The sequence below is a fragment of the Gopherus evgoodei genome, unplaced genomic scaffold (genome assembly GCF_007399415.2).
Source record: "Gopherus evgoodei ecotype Sinaloan lineage unplaced genomic scaffold, rGopEvg1_v1.p scaffold_34_arrow_ctg1, whole genome shotgun sequence".
In the NCBI taxonomy this organism is placed as follows: Eukaryota; Metazoa; Chordata; order Testudines; family Testudinidae; genus Gopherus; species Gopherus evgoodei.
Genome location: NW_022060016.1, coordinates 1,289,727 through 1,310,654, shown reverse-complemented (window position 1 = coordinate 1,310,654; position 20,928 = coordinate 1,289,727). Strand labels below are relative to the sequence as shown.

Sequence of the window (20,928 nt, the reverse complement as noted above, 5' to 3'; positions counted from 1 at the left end):
CTCTCTCACCCGCCCACGGAGGAGAAATGCTACAGTAGCGTCTATCTCACGCCCTTGGCGCAGGGCACTGTGTATCCATAATCGGATAGGCAAAATACCCAAGTTAAGTAGCTCCTCTGCTCTTGGGCGATAGCTCCTAGAGACACTTCCCGCCCCCCACCACACCCCTCGCAGCAAGAGACTCCTGGAAATTCTCCCTGTGCCAGCCACCTATCTGGGAGACACCATAAAACCGGACTGCCTGCCTGCCTGCCATCCGTCCCCTCAACTGAGCCCTTGCTGGCCAGGTGCTCCTCAGGCCATCACCTGATCTCTACCCCCCCAGCTTCAGCAGCTGATCAGTCCATCTCCCCTTAAAGGGGCCGGTGACACAGCTGAAGTCTCCTCTCTGTGACTCAAAGATTTGGAGGGGGCGCCTCCTGATTTACACCGGAGAAGCATCTGGCCCTAAAACAGTCAAGGCACCAAGGCAAAGCAAGCGGCGTCTGAAGGAGACGGGCATCGCACACTTTTTGAGCTTGATTTTGTTGCGTTAATTTCCAGAGCATCAGTACAAAAGACCCAGCGTGTGGCTCGAAGCCTTAAGGATCATAGAAGGAACCTCAGAGATGTACCATGGGCCACGCTTGATGGCGAAAGGCAAATCTAGCCCCATCGCTTGCCGCCTTGCAGCTCCTAGTGGGCTTATGGCATTACAGGAACCAGCAGCAGGGGAAAAGGCCTGGTACCGAGCGTCAGCTCATGGAGGAAGGAACAAATAAGGAGAGAAAAGCATCAGATCCCGGCACCCCTTCCCCCCAACACAGTCTGAGGGCTAGAAAGATTCAAGAGGCCGAGATGCCTCAGGCAAAATCTGGAGAACATTTTAACTCTATGGGGGGGGTTTTGTAAGAGGCAGAGTGAGCCAGTGGACTGAACAAAGGACTGGGAGTCAGGACTCCTGGGTTCTATTCCTGACATCATAGAGGTGAGGGGTAGATCTAGTGGTTAGAACAGGGGGGCTGGAAATCAGGATTCCTGGTGTCTGTTCCTGCCTCTTGGCAGAGAGTGGGGTGTAATGGTTAGAGCATGGGGCTGGGCATCAAGACTCCTGGGTTCTATTCCTGACATCCTAGGGGTGAGGGGTAGATCTAGTGGTTAGAACAGGGGGGCTGGAAATCAGGATTCCTGGTATCTGTTCCTGCCTCTTGGTGGAGAGTGGGGTGTAATGGTTAGAGCACGGGACTGGGCATCAAGACTCCTGGGTTCTATTCCTGACTCTGAGAGGGGAATGGTGTCTAGTGATTAGGGCAGGGAAGACTGGAAAGCAAGACCCCTACATGATTTTGGTCACGGTTCTTCCTTTCTCTGTGCCTCAGTTTCCCCTGCCAAAAACTAGGAATACACAGACACAACTCCACCTGTATAAAGTGCTCTGAGACCTAATACACCCAGTTGCAGCAAAGTGCTTTTTCACCATCATAAAGACCCAGCAGCAGGTTTTCCCCAGCTGCAGGGGCAGGCGTGTCCTTCCAGTGCCATACATCAGGGACTGCAAGAACAGCCTTTGGATTTGATCAGATTCGTTTGTAGCCCCGCAGGGAGCTCTGCCTCCACCCAGATAACGAGGATTTCAGGGTGTCCTGGGGACGCAATCCCTCTGCTCAACTCAGGGCTGGGTGCCTGCTGCCAGGCTAATGCCAAGCTTTGGGGCCGTGCAACTCCTTGATGAGCCAGATCCCATCCACGACTTTCCCATCCTGAAAGACAAAACCAGGACTCGGGTTCAGGGGTGGCTCCAGGGGACGTTTCCCCACTGCTCAGAACCCAGATAAGCTTCATGGTGAGCCTCAGAACCCAGGGCGGGTCTATGGCAACGTGTCGGGAATGTGGACGGGAGGGATGGATTGGGACCACAAAGGGGCAACGTTCACACTGGTGGCAGCAGTGGGATTGCAGTATATCGCTAGGGGCATGAAGATGTGCCTCATCCCCCCAGATCTCTAGAGCTATTTCCCCTCCCACATTCTGGATTCCCCCAAACCCTTGCCCCACACCCCCCCTTGATCTGAAGCACCGATTAAGGATTCATATGAAGTTGATGATCACGTTTCTAACGAAGGAAACATCCACGTATAGCAAACCGCAGCTACCCGGATTTGGGTTTACTCCTAATGCTGGGAGGGGAGTGGGATCTAGCAATTAGAGCAGGGAAGGCTGGAAATCAAGACCCTGAGGGTCTGAACTCAAGGTGAGGCTGCTTTAGAGAGAGGTGGGGAGAACTCTGGGAGGTTCCAGTCCAGATTCCATGGCTCAGGCCTGTTTCCAGTGTGAACCCACCGAAGTAGAAGGACCAGAACAGCAGGGATCTGCCCGGCTTCCGACCACACGGAAGCCAGATTCCCAACAGCCTTCGGCAGTGCCGGCACTTACTCCCAGCTCTCCTCCCCGCTCTACTCATTAGACCCCACTCCCCTCCCTGCTTTCCCCCTCTATCCGCTTGGAGCTGGACAGGCTCAATTGCTTCCCGTGCCTTTCTCCAGAGCCGCCCAGCTCCAGACTTTTCCCACCCTGGGCTGGAGGAGAGTTCAGGACTGCTTTACCCCCAGGGTTTCCCTCCTTTGCTGCTGCCTCATGGTGACACCCCATGGGTGCCGGCTAAGATTCAGGGAGAGGTTGCTATGGTGGGAGCTGTCCAGGTGATGACACTGGGCAAGGTGTATGCAGACAGCTGGGTGCAATTGGGAGCAATCGGGGTGGGGGGGGGACAGTGAGTAGAGCTGGGGGATGGGAGGCTTGGGGAGTCCGGACTCGTGGGTCCTCTCCCCAGTTGTGGGAGGGAAGTGATGTCTAATGGTTAGAGCAGAGGGGTGCTGGGTTATATCCTTGGTTCTGGAAGGGGAGTGGTGTCTAGTGGTTAGAGTGGGGACTGGGAGACAGGATGCCTGGCTTTGGAAGGGAAGTGGGTTCCAGTGGTTAGAGCAGGGGTGGCTGGGAGTCAGGAGGCCTGGGTTCTATCCCTGGCTCTGGAAAGGGAGTGGGGTCTGGTGGTTAGAGCAGGAAAGGCTGATAATCAGAACGCCTGGGTTCTGTCCTTGGTTCTAGAAGGGGAGTGGGGTCTAGTGGTTAATGTTCAGTGCCCCGATACCCCTGCAGTGGCTCCACTGCACAGTCCAATGCACACTGAGCCTGCCTAGGCAGGGATTGGACCAGGCAGGGCGAGGTGGGCGTTGGGGGGTCCATCCGCCTGCCGTGCCAGACCTGGTCATCAGACACTTGCTCCAGCCAGATGTGGCTGCGGTTGACGATTTGTAGGCGCGTGTAGCCGTAGTCCTCGATGCGCAGGGCGCTCCACTCCCGTGGGTTGGGGACAAACGGGTCCAGCCTCTCCTTACAGCCCTGTGTGGGGAGGGGGGGAGAACCCACTGCATGACCATGGTGGGGGGGTGGGGCTTCTTCTTAGCTTACTTCCCAGCTAAACTCCTCAGCCCCACCTTCACTGCATATCAATCCCTCCACCCCCCACCCCTTTCAAGGCAGGGCGGCCTAGCAAATGGAGCATTGGATGGACAGCCCGGTGCCGTTGAGCGAATCACTGCCCTGCCTGTGCCTCAGTTTCCCTCTTCTCAGCCTGCTCCCAAGCTTCACTTCTCCTCCCCCGATCCCTCCATCTTCTCATGGAGCCTCTTACACTCACTGCCCCCCCCCACACTCCTCCATCCATCCCCTGGGCAGCTGGGGCCCAATCCTGCCCCACCCCCCATGCAGCAGGACTGTCCTAGGACAGGATCAGGCCCAGCTCCACTCCTCGTACTCTTGCCCTTAAACTAACCCCCCCAACAGGCTTCTAAATTAGGCCCCATCCTGGAAGCGCCCGCACTGACTTTCAGTGGGATCTGAGGGCACTCAGCACCACTCGGGAGGTATCTGGAGCTTAACAGGGTCAGGCCCTTAAACCGCGGGCAGAGACACCCGGCCCCACGGCCGTCAGCGGTAGGCGTCACCATTGACTTGCAAGGCAAGCGGAGGCAGGCCCCTGGTGGTTGGCATCAGCCCGCGGTGCTGGGCACGCTGCCAGGCATGGGCCCCAGCTGTCACTTACAGCTGATCCAGTGATGACATGGACGGGCGCCCGGGGGTTGGTGTAGGGCGATTTGGCGCTGCCGTTGTAGACCTGCAGCGGGGGGAGGCAGACGGAGTCGTTTCAGACTCAGATCTCGGACTCAATCTCCCAACCAGGCCGGACAGCGACCCTGGAGAGACCCCCAAAACCCCTGCTCAGGAGTCACCTGGTAGTTGTAGACAGGCCACAGCCTCTCGTAGGAGTGTTCGTGGGCCCACAGCTCTAGGTCGACACCTGGTGAAGAGAGGACCGCACCAGCTCAGGACTCTGGCCACTAGATCTTAGACTCATGGCCGGACTGGGGGCCGAGGCGTGCTCTGCCCTGGGGCCCTGTCCCCGGGCGAGCCGGCCCTTTAAGAGATTGGGTGTGACGCGAGTGAATCGCGGGGGAGCCCAGGCAGGAGACGGGCAAAGAAACACTCATTGCCCCAACATGCTGCCATCAGAATCTGTGTCTCTACAAGGACACGTGGCAGGGATCATATACCAACCGGGGACCCGCCAGGGCCTTCATATTAGGCCGTACTGTGCGTACGGGCAGTGCAGAAAGAATGAGCGAGGTGGGCCGGGAACAGGCGTGAAAAGGAGTTAGCCAAGCCGGTACCTAAACCCAGCCGGCCCTAGAGAAAGTAACACTGAGCCGCCCGCTTTCCTGGGCCTGCGGGGTAAACTGAGCCAGGCCAGACCTCAGAGGGCAATGAAAAACATAACCAAAGCCATCAAGCTAAACGAGCAGGTGGGGAGGGGGGCAGGCTGCTTAACCAGCCCGGTGGGGGACGGAGCCTGCGCCCCCAGGAATCCTTCGCGGCGCTGGAAGCAGAGACACTGGGAGATCAAAGCAGAAAAGTCCTTCGGGGTGTCCATCACCCGGGGCCAGAGCTGAGAAAGGTGCCGGGGGGCCGAAGTCCCTGGGCCGTGGGCTCTGTCGCTGACGTCCGGGAGCGTCCAGGGAGAGGGACTGGGCCCAGCAGGGGAAACTCGGGGCCGTTGGGGTCTCCCTGCATCAGTACCCAGGCTGGCTCATCCCCACGGCTGCTGGGGGCAGGGCTCTGGGCCAGGGCTGTCTGACACAGAGGCACCCAGGGGTTGACAGAAGCCCGTCCTGGTTGGCGTGAGCCCCCAAAGCACCTCGGTGCCACCCCCCTTCCTCCTGTCAATCCGGGGCTCCAGCTGACAGCCCCAGCATACGTCCTGCAGGGGGGAGCGTCCCATGTTCCCCACGAGTGGATGGCGCCGGAGGGGGCTGGAGGGATGGAGAGTGAGGGGCAGCGGGTACCGTATTTATAGAACAGGTCCTCCAGGCCATACTTATGTTGGGGGAGCCCTCGGCGAATCTGAGGGGAAAGACAGCGGGGGGGAGGGAATCAGCAGCTGGAAGGGGCCCTGGCGGGTTGCCCCACACTCTCTGCTAAGGCCCTCCAGCGAGGTCCCCCCCCACCATGTAGAGCGGCCTCCCTGGATCAGTCTACTGGTCCCCACTGGACTCCCCACATGCCTCCCCCTCCCCGCTGGGTGCAAGAGCATCCTCCTCTCTCCTCTGCAGTGCCCCCCCACGCACACACACACTCACGATGCTCTCGTGCCTCGTGCAGTCATCGAGGTCATTGTTGGAGCAGTACATGGGCCGGTGCCCCATGGTGATGATCCACGGGTGCCGCCGGCGCCGATCCGGCCGTGTGGCCTCCTGCCGCCAAGGGGGAGAGAGAGAGTCTGTGAGCGAGACAGTCTGGGCGGGTGGGCAGCCAGGCAGGCTAGGGGTTGTGGGGGGGTGTATCTACCTGTAGGTCTCTCTCTAGCCATTGGTACTGCTCCTGGACGAGGTGGCAGCCATAGATCAGGTAGAAATACACCTCGGTGGAGAAGGAGATGATGTGGGCAGGGCCGATGTCCCAGCTGGGGGACAGAGAAGCAGAATCATACAGTGACGAGGGAGGGCAAAGGACGAGCCCTGTGCTATGCTGGGGGAAACTGAGGCACGCGATGGGGGACATAGCATGCCCCTTAAAACATACAGTGAGTGAATAGCAGCAACAGAACCCAGGAGGCCTGGCTCCCAATCCTCCCTGCTCCCATCTCAGGGCTGGGGATAGAACCCAGGAGTCCTGGCTCCCCCCCACTCACACACACACACACACTTTAACCATCAGACTCCACTGTCCTCCCAGGGCTGAGGATAATACTCAGGAGTCCAGCCTCCCTGCTCTAACCACTAGACTCCAGTCCTCTCCCCTCCCAGAGCTAGGATAGAACCCAGGAGTCCTGCCTCCCAGCCCCCCAGCTCTAATCACTAGACCTTACTCCCCTCCCAGGGCTGGGGATAGAACTCAGGCATCCTGGCTCCCAACCGCCACCCCCAGCTTTAAGCACTAGACCCCACTCCCCTCCCAGAGCTGGGATAGAACCCAGGCGTCCTGGCTCCCAACCGCCACCCCCAGCTCTAAGCACTAGACCCCACTCCCCTCCCAGAGCTGGGATAGAACCCAGGAATCCTGCCTCCCAGCCCCCCAGCTCTAACCACTAGACATCACTCCCCTCCCAGGGCTGGGGATAGAACTCAGGTGCCCTGGCTCCCAACCGCCACCCCCAGCTCTAAGCACTAGACCCCACTCCCCTCCCAGAGCTGGGATAGAACCCAGGAATCCTGCCTCCCAGCCCCCCAGCTCTAATCACTAGACCTCACTCCCCTCCCAGGGCTGGGGATAGAACTCAGGCGTCCTGGCTCCCAACCGCCACCCCCAGCTTTAAGCACTAGACCCCACTCCCCTCCCAGAGCTGGGATAGAACCCAGGCGTCCTGGCTCCCAACCGCCACCCCCAGCTCTAAGCACTAGACCCCACTCCCCTCCCAGAGCTGGGATAGAACCCAGGAATCCTGCCTCCCAGCCCCCCAGCTCTAACCACTAGACATCACTCCCCTCCCAGGGCTGGGGATAGAACTCAGGTGCCCTGGCTCCCAACCGCCACCCCCAGCTTTAAGCACTAGACCCCACTCCCCTCCCAGAGCTGGGATAGTACCCAGGCGCCCTCCAACCACCCCCCGCCCCCTCTAACCAAGTATGGCCAGGCCCAGAGAGTCTTATTCCCCTGCTCCTCTGCCAGGGTTGGGCACCTGGGGCTGGAATGCTGCCCCCTGGGGGCGAGGCGGGGTGCTCACCTGTACCACAGGCCCTCCGTGTTACCAGGCATGCTGAATCGGGCACGGTAGTTGGAGAAGTTGCTGGGGGAGAGAAGAACAATTGGGGGGGGTCGGGGGGGATTTAACCCTCCCAATTCCCAGCCTGACATCTCAAGCATCCCTAATGCACCCCTCACCCTGGCCTCTAGGCTGCCGCTCCTAGTCCCTCCCCTGGCAGCAGATGGAGACACCTCCAGCTCCGCCACTTCTTCCCCTGCCCCAGCTGTCACCCCCATAGGCACCCTGTGCGAGATCCGCCCCTCTCCCCCCGCACTCACTATTTCTCCTCGTGGTTCCCTGGGCACGTCATATACGGCACCGACGCAGCGACGGGCTCGATCTTGCGCATGAAGGCGTCTCCAACCATGGCATTACACTACACCCCAGAGACAGTCGCATCAGCCGAGGCGCCCAGGAACACTGCGCCCTCGGAGCACATTTACACGCCTGGGGCCTGTGTGTACCCCGGGGGGCTGTCGGGCCACGTGCATGGAAGTGGGTGAGCAGATCCGTGCGCCAGGGCACGGATTGGGGGTGGAGTGGACGGGGGCCAACCCACCTGCCATTGTTGCTTCAATTCCTATCGCAGGCTACACCCTCCCTGGCACATCCCAAAGCAGCTCCAATCTCCCATGGGCCTGGGAGTATGAAACTCGCCCCCGCCACGTGCCAGCCTCTGCCAGCTGGGTTAGCTCCAGGGCTGGAGCAGGTTTGTGAACCTCACGGAGTTCATGAGGCTGGCAGGGGAGAGATACCCGCACAGGCCGGGTGGGGACGCACACAGGTGGACGTGCATGCATGGGGGTCCAAGCATCTCTGCTAGAAGCCCTTAGAGCTGAGCACACAGCCCCTTCTCCCAGGGGATCCCTCCCAGCATTGGCCCTAGATCGCCACTGCAGAGATGCCAGCAAGTGGAGACAGCCCCCCGAACATAGAGAGGAGCAGGATGGGGCGCAGCCGGAGGAGAAGGGAAGGCGCAGGAGACAGCGTGGATACAGAATTTACCTGGTCCATGTCATAGGCAAAATCCCCTGGGAAAGACAAGAGGATCACTATGAATCAGCTGCTCTGCCCTGGGGGTAGAGGGCGGCCTGGGGGGGGATTTTACCCAGATTGGGGGTTACCCCCCAGTTTTAAGACAACGGTGCTGGCTTGATGCCCTCTGAATCCTGCCCTAATCTCTGGAGAGGAGAGAGACGCTCTCTAGGGTGGAGAGGTAAGTCCAGTCCTTGGCTGAGATCCCCAATGAGGGGGCAGTTAGAGCCCCTGGCATCCTAGGAGCTGGACACAGACCCAGCGAGCTCGTTCCAGGGGGCACCAACGGGGTCGTGAGGTGAGGATGACTGTCCGTCATTCCTGACATGGTGGGATGGGAGCTGGCGCCCCCAAGAGGAAAAAGGCCCCGTGTCCCATCCCCTGCCCCCTGAGCCAGCCAGTCCCTGCCCTGGGGCCAGATCACCAGAGCCCCTAGAGGGAAAAGGCCCCATGTCCCATTCCCCACCCCGAGCCCGTCCCTTCTCCAGCCCCGATCCCAGGACCTGGGGGTTGCGTGGCGTGACACCGACCTACGTGCAGGATCACGTCGTACATGCGCTGCTGCGTGTCGTGCCGGAGCCTGGGCAGGGACTGGGGGTTGATGTTCCCCATGTCGCCGAAGACAGCGAGGCGCGGACTCCAGTCGGTGCCATTCTGCAGAGCCCGGAAGCTGTAGGGCCGGCTCCAGCCCAGCGGGCTCCCACAGCGATAAGCTACAGGGGAAAAGCAGGGAGAGACTCAGACGCCTGTAGGGTGAGCAGACAGCAAGTGTGAAAAATCACGACGGGGCTGGGGGGGAGTAATAGGAGCCTATATAAGAAAAAGACCCAAAAATCGAGACTGTCCCTATAAAATCAGGACATCGAGTCACTGTAGACACCTGCCGTGTGTGTGTGTGTGTGTGTGTGTGTGTGTGTGTGTGTGTGTGTATGCGCGCGCGCGCCCCCTGCTGGATGTGTGTGTGTGTGTGTGCGCGCGCCCCTGCTGCAGGAGATGAGCCCTGCTCTGTGTGTGTTCACACGTGATTGCACAGAGAGCTGAGTTTGCACGGCCAGGGGCTGTGTGCACGTGGATCTGACTGGCTGGAGGCTGGAAGGGGCGTGTGTGGGGGTGTGTGAGACAGAGAGATTGGGAAGTGTACATGGCTGGGTGCTCGGGGTGGGGGTGTATTTGGGCCCAACGCAGATTTGGACCTGGTGATAGTGGATATTGCTGGTGACACTGGGCTTGTGTGTGTGCCCCACCTCTCAGTGTGTGTGCACGTGGCTGGGCATGTCCATGTGTCAGGGCACATGTGAGTGTGACAAGGCGTCAGGGAGCGTGACAGGGTGTCTGGGTGCTCCTCCACCATCAGTGCATGTCCCCAGGTCTCCCCTTCCCATGTGCTGCCCGTTCGCTAGCCCTGCCCCCTGTCTCTGTCCCTCAGTTTGGTGGCTCGGTGCGGACAAAGTCTGCAGTGCGCCAGGCCCCCCGCTCACCGTAGCGCTGCCCAGGGGCCAGGCCCTGCAGGGTGACCCGGTGGATGAACATGCTGCGGCGCAACCACCCGCCATCCACAAACCGGCTGGCGTGGCCCTTGGCGGAGGAGGTGAAGGCCCTGCTCGGCTCGGGGCCGAACTCCACGATGGAGCCGGCTGGATCGAAGGTCGTCCAGGTGACGGTCATGGCGGTGGGGTCGCCTGCCAGGATTAAAACAGCCCGGTGAGCGCTCAGAGCCCGAGTCCTCCCTGGGACAGCGGCCCGCTCCCCCCACCAGTTCTGTCTAGGTGCTACGAGGGCCAATTCCACACAGAGCTGGTCCCATCCACTCCTACCCCGCCCCAGCACCACCCTCTGCCTCTGACCCGCCGGATGGGCCTATGGCCAGGCCTGGAACCAGCCCTCGGTTTCCAAGGAGCTGGATCTGCCCGGGAAACTGATTCAACCTTCCCCCATCTCACCAACACCCTGGAACTGAGGCAGGGAAGTGTTTTCAGGGGGCTGGGAAACTGAGGCACAGAGAGGGGTAGGGACTCACTTGAAGCCAGACAAAAGGGTCATTCCCTGAGTTGGGAAAGACCCCAGGAGTCCTGGTTCCCAGCCCTCCCCTGCTCTAACCACTCAACACCACTCCCTTCCCAGAACTGGTTTAGAATCCAGGAATCCCGGCTCCCAGCCCCCCTGCTCTAACCACTAGACCCCACTCCCCTCCCAAAGCTAGGAACCCCAGGCCCAATGATATAAACATTAATAACCCCGTGGAGCTGGGCTCTCAGCCTCTCCCCACCCCGAGGTCCCCCAGCCAGGAGATGGGGCTCCGACAGACTCACCGGGGTAGGAGAGATGCACTTGCTCGGGTTGGGTGCGTTTCGTGCCCTGGCACTGCAGCCAGGGGAGCACCAGGCAGAGCAGGCAGAGCCAGCCGTGCGGCTCCATCCTCATCCTGCTCTTCCTGGCTGTGTGGGAGAGGGACGGGGAAACGAAAGCTGTGGGGCGCTGGCCTGTGAGCGGGTCAGATCCTCCCGTTGTCCTGAGTCAGCGCCAAGCGGCTCTGATTTCCACAGCCTGATACGTGAGCGGTGAGGCCAGGCAGCTCCTGGGGGGCAAATTCCCAGAGTTATGGAGGGCTGGATCTTGGGGGCCCGGCTGGAGGGCTAGGAACAGGGGTAAGGGGGAGCTGGGTCTGGGGGTCTCCTAGTGGGGAGGCTAAGAGGAGGTCCCGGGGGAGCCAGCTCTGGGGCTCCCTGATGGGGTATAGGAGGAACAAACACGTCCCTTATGGTGGATCCCTGTAGAGACAGCCAACACACCCCACCCCAGAGGCAGCTGCATCTCAGCACCAGGCGAGGGATGCCTGGAAAAACAGCCCCCGCGCCCTCACAAAGGGGGGCTGATGGGATACAGTCTCTTGGAGAGGGGATGGGGGTCCCTGTGCCCAGGACCATGGGACAGCAACCAAAATTCCACCTCCCACCTCAAGCCCCAGGCCAACACCGGCTGCCCCTCCTCTGCCAGTTGCTCCTAGCTGTGCCCCTCCACAGCACGCTAACCTACCAAGACGGGCAGCCCAGAGTCCTGCTCCTGGGTGAACCCGAGAGCAGAGGCAGAAAAACAGGCACACCCTGTTGCCCAAGCTGCCACTCACGCCAGCCGTCCCGCCCCCCAACTCTACCCAGAACCCCAATTAGTTAGGGGCTCGGGCGGTGCCAGATGGACAACCTTGCAAACGGACGACGTGTGCAACCACAGAGAGAGTCGTGCCGGGGAGATACCACCCGTACTGCCCACTTGCCCTGGCATTAAAGCCCCAGCTCCCTTAGCCATGGAGTGATGGGAGAATCTAGTGAGGCCCAAGAAATCAGTCATTGGAGAAGCACTGAGGGATGGATCCACCTCAAGGATTCCACACAGGAGGGGATGGGCGCAGTCAGACAGAGATGTAAGCTTGACCTGACCAGCTGGGTCAGCCAGAGGCCGGTGTTGCAACATTACAACAGGTCATGAGATGGGGGGGAAAATGGGGAAGGAAGATCTAGTGCTTCTTAGGTCAGGGCGCTGTGTTAGAGTGTGGGGGAAAATGAGACAGGACTCCTGGGTTCTCTCCCCAGCTCTGGAAGGGGAGTGGGATCTAGTGGTTAGAGTGGGAGGAGTGGGCTGGGAATCAGGACTCCCGGGTTCCATCTTTAGCTTTGGGAGCTTTCTACCCCACTGTGGCATTCCCATGCAGGGCAGCAGCTGGACCGCAGACACCTCGGGGCAGGGCCCAGCTCCAGGCCTGTGCTCTGCAATTTGCTGGGCACCAGTTTCGGTGCTGACATGGTCAGTTCTTCCCTGGCTGCTATGAGCCACCCACCCCACCCCGAGGGAGGTGGTTCAGTGTCATTGACCCTGTTTGTGCAGGTGGGGAAACTGAGGCACAGCACGTAGGAAGGGACTTGCCCCAAGTCACGTGGGGAGTCTGTGAGACACCAGGAAATAGAACCCAGCCCTCAGAGATCAATAACATTGACCTACTTTCATCACTAGAACCCCACTCCCCTCCCTTTCCCGAGTTGGGGAGAGAACCCAGGAGTCCTGGCTCCCATGCCTCCCTGCTCTAATCACTAGACCCCACTCCCCTCCCAGAGTTAGGGAAAGGACTCAGGAGTCCTGGTTCCCAGCCCCCTGCTCTAACCACTAGACCCCACTCCCCTCCCAGAGCTGGAATAGAACCCAGGAGTCCTGGCTCCCGTCCCTCCCTGCTCTAAACACACTAGACCCCACTCCCCTCTCAGAGCTGGGGAAAGAACCCAGGAGTGCTGGCTCCCAGTCCCCCTGCTCTAACCACTAGACCCCACTCCCCTCTCAGAGCTGGGGAAAGAACCCAGGAGTGCTGGCTCCCAGCGCCCCCTGCTCTAACCACTAGACCCACTCCCCTCCCAGAGCTGGGGAAAGAACTCAGGAGCCCTGGCTCCCAGCCCCCCCTGCTCTAACCACTAGATCCCACTCTCTTCCCAGAGCTGGGGAAAGAACCCAGGAGTCCTGGTTCTCACCCCCGCCCCCCCCGCGCTCTAACCACTCGCTCACACACCCCTGCCCGGCCAGGGGTCTCCCTAGCCCCGCACTCGCATTTACCTCGCTCCGCAGCCCCCCGCGCGGCCAAGGCTCCCCCGCTGCCCTCCAAGAGCTGAGCCCGGCCAGCTCGATACACGCACCGGGCTCCCTCCGCAGCCCAACCAGCCGGTGCTGCGGGACAGAGGCGGAAGGACGTCAGGTCGCAGGAAGCACCGAGCGGGTGGCAGCCGGCCAGTCCGGCCCGGGGCTGGGGTGGGGGCCAAGGCTGCCAGCTGGCAAAGCCCCCACACCGGAAAAGAAGCTGGGATAGGGAAGGGGGTGAAAAACAAGGGGGGGGAACCTCAGGACTCCTGGGTTCTCTCCCCAGCTCCAGGAGAGCAGGGGGGTCTAGAGGTTAGAGCGGGGGGGTTCCCACAGAGGCCAATGCCGGGGGGGGGGTAGGGAGAGACCAGGTGGAAGAACAGCGTGCGGGGCAGGAGGGGCACTGAGGTGTGTGTACGGGGGGCGACGCCGATTTACACCAGCTGGCGACCAGAACCGGTGTCAGACCCTGCAGCGGGGCCGAGCGGGGAACCCGGAGCTGGGGGCGTTTCCCGCAGCCTGTTTCCAGCGCCCCCTGGCTTGCAAGGGCGGGGATGCGGTGCTCGCTCTGCAGCCGTGTAAACGAGGCCGGGGCGGCTCCAAGGCGGAGCCGGGATCACATGAGTGGATGCGGCGAGGAGCGGTCACTGGGCCTGAGCGAGCCACCCGCCCTGCGGCCATGGGGCAGGGGGAGAGCCGGGCCCCCCCGGCCCCGCTGGACCTGAACCCGCTCCCGGACGAGCTGCTGACGCTGATCCTGAGCTGGGTCCCGGGCCGCGCCCTGGTGACCCGCTGCCGGCTGGTGTGTCGCCGCTGGCGGGACCTCATCGACGGGCCCACGGTCTGGCGGCTGCAGGGCGAGAGGCGGCCGGGCTTGGGGGCCACCCTGGCGGCCGCCCGCCTCTGCCCCCCGCCGCGGTGGAGCCGGATCTGCCTCCTGGAGCCCTTCGGGCGCAACCTGCTGCGGAACCCCTGCGGGCAGGGTGGGGGCCGGCCGCGGGGCGTCGGAGAGGGATGGGGGGATTAGGGGGGGCGGTGGGAATCCAGGGCCGGAGGGGGGTCACCATAAGATCGGCCACAGTGGGTCAGACCCATGGTCCGTCTCTGCCAGTGTCCTGTCTTCCCACAGCGGCTAGTGGCAGGGGCTGGGGGGTGAGAGCATTGGAGGGGGGCGACCAGGTGGGAGAGCGGGAGGTGAATGGGGAGCCCCGAGGAGTGTGTGTGTGGGGAGGGGCACCAGGGAGAGTGTGGGTTGAGGGGGGGCCAAGGGAGAGGGAACACCAGAGTGGGGGAAGGGGTGATGAGAGGGCACTGGGGCAAAAGGAGGTCTGGCAGGGGTGTCAGGAAAGGGGGGGGGGAGTCTCCCTACTCCCCAGCAACCTCCCTCAAGAGAGAGCGGGATAGCTCAGTGGTTTGAGCATTGGCCTGCTAAACCCAGGTTTGTGAGTTCAATTCTTGAGGGGGCCACTTACAGACCTGGGGTAAAATCTTGTGAAGCCTATATAAGAAATCCCTGCAAAATCTAGTGAAGGCAGGGGGCTGGACTCAATGACCTTTCAAGGTCCCTTCCAGTTCTAGGAGATTAGTATATCTCCAATTATTATTATTATTAACCCCCTCCTCCCCCTCCCCTGGGAATGGGTGCTCACCCAGGCAGCATCCCGCACCCCATAAACCAGCTCCCACCACACCTCATCCCCCTTCTTGATGCATCCTCTTCCCGCAGATCAGTTCTGTCACTGGCTGGTGCAGTATGGGGGCCATGGCTGGCAGGTGGAAGAGAACCGCTGCCCAGTCGAGGGCGCCCCGGCCCAGACCTGCTTCGTCTCATCCTTTGAGTGAGTCGGTCCCCATGGCCTTCCCGTTTGCCCACCACCTTCCTCGTGCGGCAGAAAGCTACCCGTCCTCCAAAAGCCAGACCGGTCCTGATCTGGCATGTGCCCAGATGAATCCAGAGTCACTCTGGATCGACCCAGCATAAATGAGACCCAGAGGTGCCAGGCCTGAGTCTGCCCTGCACCTTGTACCGTATTATACTAAATATATGTAAACACCAGTAAATCCGGAGTGGCTCTGGATTTAGGCCAGGGATACACTACATATTTCTGCCAGCGCAGATTTGTCGGTCAGGCGTTGGGAGGAGAGCTGTGCTAGCCAGTGTGAATTCAGTTATACAGTACGGCGCATTGTTACTCGGAGAGGGTGGTTTAATCTGCCAACAGGGTATCCTGGGATTCTTATATCGGCAAAGGGCTCCTACTGCAGACATGGTCTAAGGGTGTGTCTACACTGGCAAGTTTCTGCGCCACAAGTTATTCCACGGTTATTAAAGCGCTGGAATTAAACTGCTGTGGGGTGTCCACACTGTGCTCCTTATGACACTGGAGCGCATCCGCATTAGCAGGTCTTGCAAGGGCAAAGACAGCAGTGCATTGTGGTAGCTATCCCACTGTGCAACTGGCCGCAGGGCGCTTTGGGAAGGGTTTGCAATGCCTCATAGGCAGGCACAATGTTGCATGATGCAGGTTTCCCAATCCCATTGTTCCATGGGCATCCTACTACATTGCCAGCTGCTTTTCAACTGACGTGGGCTGGTGGGTGTGTATGGAGGGGGAGAGAGGCAGTTTGGTTTGGGGGACAGAGAGGGTGCCAGCATGCTGTCTTCTAAGGTCAAACAGTGGCAGGAATCGACCAGTCCTGAGGCAGGGGAAGGAGGAAACCCTGGGATGTCACTTGAGGGATTATGGGACAGCTCTAGAAGCCAATTACAGCGCAATAGCAGTCAAGTGTGTACACTGGCAATAGAGCGCTGGAGCCTGTGCGCAAACAGCTTTACGACTCTCCTCGAGGTGGGGTTTTTGCAGCACTGCAACTGCGGAGTTTCTGCGCACAAAGTGGCTTGGCAGTGTGTACACATCTGCAGTTTTGAGTGCGGAAAGCTGCTTCACTGCGCAGAAACTTGACAGTGTAGACAAGCCCTAAGTAAATCTGGAGTCACTTCTGTGGAGTCGCTCCCGATTTGCTGCGGTATAACCAAGATCAGATGCAGGCCCTGACTCTGTGCTGCCCTTGTGTCATTGTGACACACACAAACACACCCACTCTACCCAGCTGTCGGTATCAACCCAAGGTGTCTGGCAGGTAAGAACGGGGAACGGTGTCGCTCCAGGTTTATGAGGACTTCTCTGCACCTCTGATTTGCCCTGATTCCAGCCCCGGGCATAGCTGCCCCAGGAAACTCCGATATCAGACGTTATTTGCACTGGGGGAGCTGACCCCATGAGTACATGGCTTATGGCAGCTTTGCCTGTCTACACAGGGAGCTGTACTGCGGGAGTGTCCAGAGGCTTGAAAAGCTGAGCTCTGTTCCTGGCTTTGCTGTGTGACCTTGAGGAAAAACTACTTTCTCTGTCCATGCCTCGGTTGTGCTGAGGATAAAAGTGGCCCTGATCTCAGGTGCTATTGCAATATCTCATTAGGGTTTCCTTTTCCCCTGTGTAGCTGGTGCGCCAAATCGCAGCTCGTAGATCTTCTAAAGGAGGGGTTGTGGGAAGAACTACTGGATACCTACCAACCGGAAATCTACATCTCCGATTGGTAAGTTTCACCGTCTTCTCCCTAGAGGCCTGAATTGTGACCTGCTGAAAGAAATGGATTTGTCTCTTTGCTGCTGATTTCTGATGACTAAAATAAGACCTCTGCGGGTTTGGGGTTGTTTAGGGGTGGTTGTTTTTTTAAGCCTTAAAAATATCAAGCTTGTTGAACCTGGAGGACCCAGAGATGTGAGTTGGGAGCCCTCTTAGCCCTTAATTAAAGCAGTGACAATGGTTGGATTTTTAATAGTGAGTTTCTCCCGCCCAACTGTTGGTCAGTGGCTTGCGTCAAATGCATGTCACAGGTGATGTCTGTTCTTGGATTTGCTGCCTAGGATTGTAGACAGGCTTCCCTGAAGTTTCTGGGCTAGACAAGGCCAGCGGGTGAGGATGTTACAGTGCTTGGAGCTAAGATGCTGGTGCCATCCCCTGATTGATGGGGACCAAAAAGCCGGTGGTGCTGCATGAGTTGGATTCGGCTGTGTGTGTTCCCAAGATTTCTGTTACATTCTACATTCGGGGGACTGTGTCCTGTCTCCCTCTTGCTGCCCCCAGAGGTTCCTTGTTCCCCAACATCTGTTGCCGTCCCGCAGGTGGGGCGCCCGGCAAGACTGTGGCTGTGAATACTCCATCTGCGTAAAGCTCCTGGCTGCTAACAGAAGTACTGTAATCGCTGAATTCCAGGCCAACCCCGATCCCATACAACAGTGGAATGACCAGCAGTATCACCAGGTGAGCCGGCTCTGTTGCCAACTCTCTGGGCACATTAAGGGACTGGGAGTCAGGACCTCTGTGTTCTAGAACCGTCTCAGACACTGGGTTGACTTTGGGCAAGTCACTTCCCCTCCCTGTGCCTCAGTTTCCCTGAGGTTATCCCTGGGGATAACGAGACCAAGTAGAGTGACCAGATGTCCCGATTTTATAGGGACAGTCCCGATATTTAGGGCTTTGTCTAATATAGGTGCCTATTAACCTCCACCCCCGTCCCAGTTTTTCATACTCGCTGTCTGGTCACCCTGATACCAAGCTCTACTGTAAAGCACTTGGAGAACTACCGTTGAAAAGCAGTAGGGATGAAGTGGGCGTAATTTGTAAAATTATGTGTGTTTTAACACGGAGGAGTGGAGGCGCGAGTGGCTCTGGCAGAGAAAGGAATAGAACATGGGTCTCCTGACATCCAGTCCTCTATCCACTAGCCCACCACAGGCAGCAGATGGCTAGGGCTAGTGAGTGCTTAGCCACACCCTCCACCCCCAAATAAAAAACTATTCCTGCCTGCCCCACTCGGCAGGCAAAGCTCTGCATCCAGCTGCACCAGGGCCAGGAAGGAGGCAGGAATGGCCCCACCTGTGCACGGACACTCGTGTGACATGACGCTCTAGAGAGCTCCTCCGAATTCTGCAAGCGGTTGGAGCCGGGCCCAGACCTCTGGGATGGGAGTCACCACCAGTGCTCCCTCTAATTTTTCCCCACCCATGTGCGGAATGAATTTTATTATGTGAATTGTGTTGTTATGTAAATCACTAGTCAGGAAGACTCGATTTAATCATGGTTTTCTACATAAAAGTGCATTCTTGTTGGTAGTTATAACCTTAATACATATTTCTCACAACTCAGAGATAGATGGGACCCAGACTGGGTCTCTCGTACGGCCTGCTGCCATTATAAGTTTTCCCTTCTAGCGAGAGAATGGTATAGTAGATCTCAAATCAATGAAGGCTACACTCAGAAAGACCTCACGACTTCTGGAATATGCTGCTCAGACAGTTTCGCTTTTGTTTCTACTGCCTGTCCCTCCCTTCTCACATTTCTCTCCAGACTTCTCCTTGTCCAGATCTGTTCCATCCCCAACAATCTTCTGTTCACTGAACTTTTTGAAACTTTGCACTTTTAGAGAGAGTTAAGGGACTGACTATGTGTACACCATTGTGCAGAGGGACAATAGGGTTGAGGTTTGTTATTTCTCACCTCTATACATTTATTTATGTATTTATTTATTTATTTATTTTAAAACAGTTTTGCTGTTAACAAGCATGTTATTGCTGGAGACACAAATCCACAGTTTGAGAACTGCAAAACTTGAGCATCTCTGAGGGTATCTTCTAGACTGAGCTCTGAGTCCCATTGGGTAGATAGAAAGATGAATCTAAATAATCTGTACAGAAGCTCCTGGAACCCCAGAAAACTGGGTCCCTAATCCATGAACTATTGGAACTTATTTACAAAACTTTTCTTCAACATTACGTGAATATATCATCTCATCCGATAGAATTTGAATTTATAATCCCTGTTCCATGATGAGAGAGCTTTGAGCTGTAATGTCTTAATTAAAATGATCTTTAGATATGTTTTTTCCCCTCAAAAAGCATTTTATCAAAAAAACTGATTTTTAATTATTTTTTTTAAATAATGGATTTTTATCCACCCTGGTTATGTGCACCCCTGTGGAGGTGATGTGTGGGAGGGGGCTCAGGGCTGGGGCAGAGGCAGAGGGTTGGGTTGCAGGGGTATGAGGGCTTTGGCTGAGGATTTGAACTCTGGGGTGGGGCTGGGGATGAGGGGCTTGGGGTGCAGGAGGGTGCTCTGGGCCTATGGCAGGGAGAGAGGGGCCCCCCGCAGCTCTGGCACTGGGGCCGCAGGCTAGACGCCCATCCCCCGGCCACGGGAGTCCCAGGCTGGGGCTGGGGCACATCTCTCGCTGGCTGAGACAGGTCCCAGCCAGGTGGGTTCCCTGAGCCCCTGCACAGTGCTGAATAGACTGCGGCGCAGCCGGGCACCTTAGAGGAAACCTAGGCCACCACTTGGGGGGAATGTGGGGCAGACCTGCTCTCCAACCCCCCTTTCGCTGCACAGCAGCTATTCCATTTTGCCCAGCCCCTGCCCTGCAAGAATATCTTCACCAGTCTGTGTAGTCCCTACTTCCTCTCTCTGGAGCACATGGATTTGTGACAGGGTCCAGAGATCAATTTGGGTTCCTTTTCCTTCCCTCCCAGGTGTCCTACCGGTTCAGGCAGTACGGCCGTGGAGTGCGGTACGTGCATTTCCTCCACAAAGGGAAGGACACTCATTTCTGGGCAGGACACTACGGCGCACGGATCACCAACTCCACAGTCATGGTGAAGCTCAGCTGAAAGCCGGGAGCGGGTCTCCACAAATGTCTCACGTGAGCCAGAATGATGATCTCCATTTGCCTCTGCGAGCTCCTCTCCCATCCTAGAACAAATCAGGGGGATGTGTCTCCTTGAAATTAATACGCCCCTTTGCCTGAGGAGCTTCTTCGGTCCATTCTTTCTAGCCAGCCTCATCCCACACAGGACAAAAGTGCCTGACTTCGGTCAGTATGAACCTGCCCCTGGATAGCAGAAGCAACAAGACTTTAAAGATGGAAACAATTGGGCTGGTGCCTCTATTTGGAAGGCTTTGGGATTGTGTCATCAGAGCATGAAGGGGTTAAAAAAATAGTTGTTTAAGGTGCGGTTTTTTAACCACCGCGACCACGTTTCTGTTAGGAAGCTGCAGAGAGGTGGGTTGAGAGCTCGCTGTGTGTTCTGTTAATGGAAGAGTGTTCTGCCAGCTGATGCCAGCCTGTCTGATGTGTATCCAGATTCACAGGTGAGCAAAATATACCCTCCTGCCCCCCCCCCCATGCTAATTAGTTTGCATGGTTCTGGGGAAAGGGGTTAGAACCCAGCTCCTGCACGGTTCGGGTAGGGCAGTGCTCACAAGAATACCATACAAGGCAGCCCTTAGACAAACGTAAATAGCTGCTTGTTGATTGTCCAGGAGTTTATGAGGAATGTAACATTCAGGTCTGTTCTCACTGCACTCGGATCGCAGCAAAGCCGGGCCTGGTAGAGACTCAGGCCTTTTGCTGACATAAACCAAGGGTCAGCTTCTGAAGTAACTGACTGGTGTGTAAATCTGGAAAGACTCCAGTGGAGTGACTCCAGGTTCATCCAGGTCTACGTGAGACCAGAACCGGGGCCTAGCAGTGCTTTGGTGCAGTTCCCTCCCCATTTTGGGGGGCGATGTGGGCATAAGGCAAAGTCCACTCTTGTACTAACGCATGATCACGGGGCATGGGCAGCGTGTTATAGGCGGAGCTGCAGAGCCCACTCCCAGCAGGGGTTGATGGGGAGGTTGATGGGCAAGACCTTTCTAGGGGACTGGGGTGTAATTTCTGCCACGTGGCCCAGCGACGGCCTTCAGTGTCTCAGCTGGTCCTGCATGCAGTCATCAGAATGGGTCTTAGCCCTGCTAGTAAAAACAGGCCAGAACTGATTGAGTTAGGAATGAGGCCTGCTGACTCCAATGGACTTTGGCCTGATTTATACCAGAGAGAACAAGAAGGGAACTAAGGTAGCTATTCAGTCCTAGCGCTGAGCAACCTCCCAACCCATTCCTTTGGTG

General features: G+C 58.0%; 2 protein-coding genes across 2 annotated transcripts in view; one reads left to right on the top strand and one right to left on the bottom strand.

Annotated features, from left to right (window-relative positions):
* Positions 1-518: 518 nt before the first annotated feature.
* Positions 519-13,035, bottom strand: ACP7 (acid phosphatase 7, tartrate resistant (putative)). The gene is made up of 14 exons (XM_030544425.1): positions 12,905-13,035; positions 10,621-10,886; positions 9,790-9,990; positions 8,842-9,024; positions 8,282-8,307; positions 7,555-7,652; positions 7,256-7,318; positions 5,881-5,995; positions 5,673-5,786; positions 5,379-5,436; positions 4,269-4,336; positions 4,082-4,153; positions 3,241-3,378; positions 519-1,739 (listed from the first exon to the last, which is right to left on the bottom strand). The coding sequence occupies exons 2-14, from the start codon at positions 10,730-10,732 to the stop codon at positions 1,674-1,676; spliced, it is 1,314 nt and encodes a 437-aa protein (XP_030400285.1). The 5' UTR covers positions 10,733-10,886; positions 12,905-13,035; the 3' UTR covers positions 519-1,673.
* Positions 13,036-13,534: 499 nt separating this feature from the next.
* The window catches only part of SARS2 (seryl-tRNA synthetase 2, mitochondrial), a 34,537-nt gene continuing 27,143 nt past the window's right edge, over positions 13,535-20,928 (top strand). Inside the window, exons 1-5 of the mRNA XM_030544340.1 lie at positions 13,535-13,908; positions 14,652-14,763; positions 16,427-16,522; positions 17,112-17,250; positions 19,512-19,644. Of these exons, the coding sequence (XP_030400200.1) occupies positions 13,554-13,908; positions 14,652-14,763; positions 16,427-16,522; positions 17,112-17,250; positions 19,512-19,644 (835 nt within the window). The 5' untranslated portion in view covers positions 13,535-13,553. The remainder of the gene's footprint in view (positions 13,909-14,651; positions 14,764-16,426; positions 16,523-17,111; positions 17,251-19,511; positions 19,645-20,928) is intronic.

Coding starts and splice junctions, on each gene's coding strand:
- ACP7 (XM_030544425.1), bottom strand. CDS start 10,732: ATGAGGATGGAGCCGCACGGCTGGCTCTGCCTGCTCTGCCTGGTGCTC. Junction 3,379..4,081: donor ATGTCATCACTGGATCAGCT/GTAAGTGACAGC, acceptor CTCCCCACACAG/GGCTGTAAGGAGAGGCTGGA. Junction 1,740..3,240: donor AGCAAGTGTCTGATGACCAG/GTCTGGCACGGC, acceptor TTTGTCTTTCAG/GATGGGAAAGTCGTGGATGG.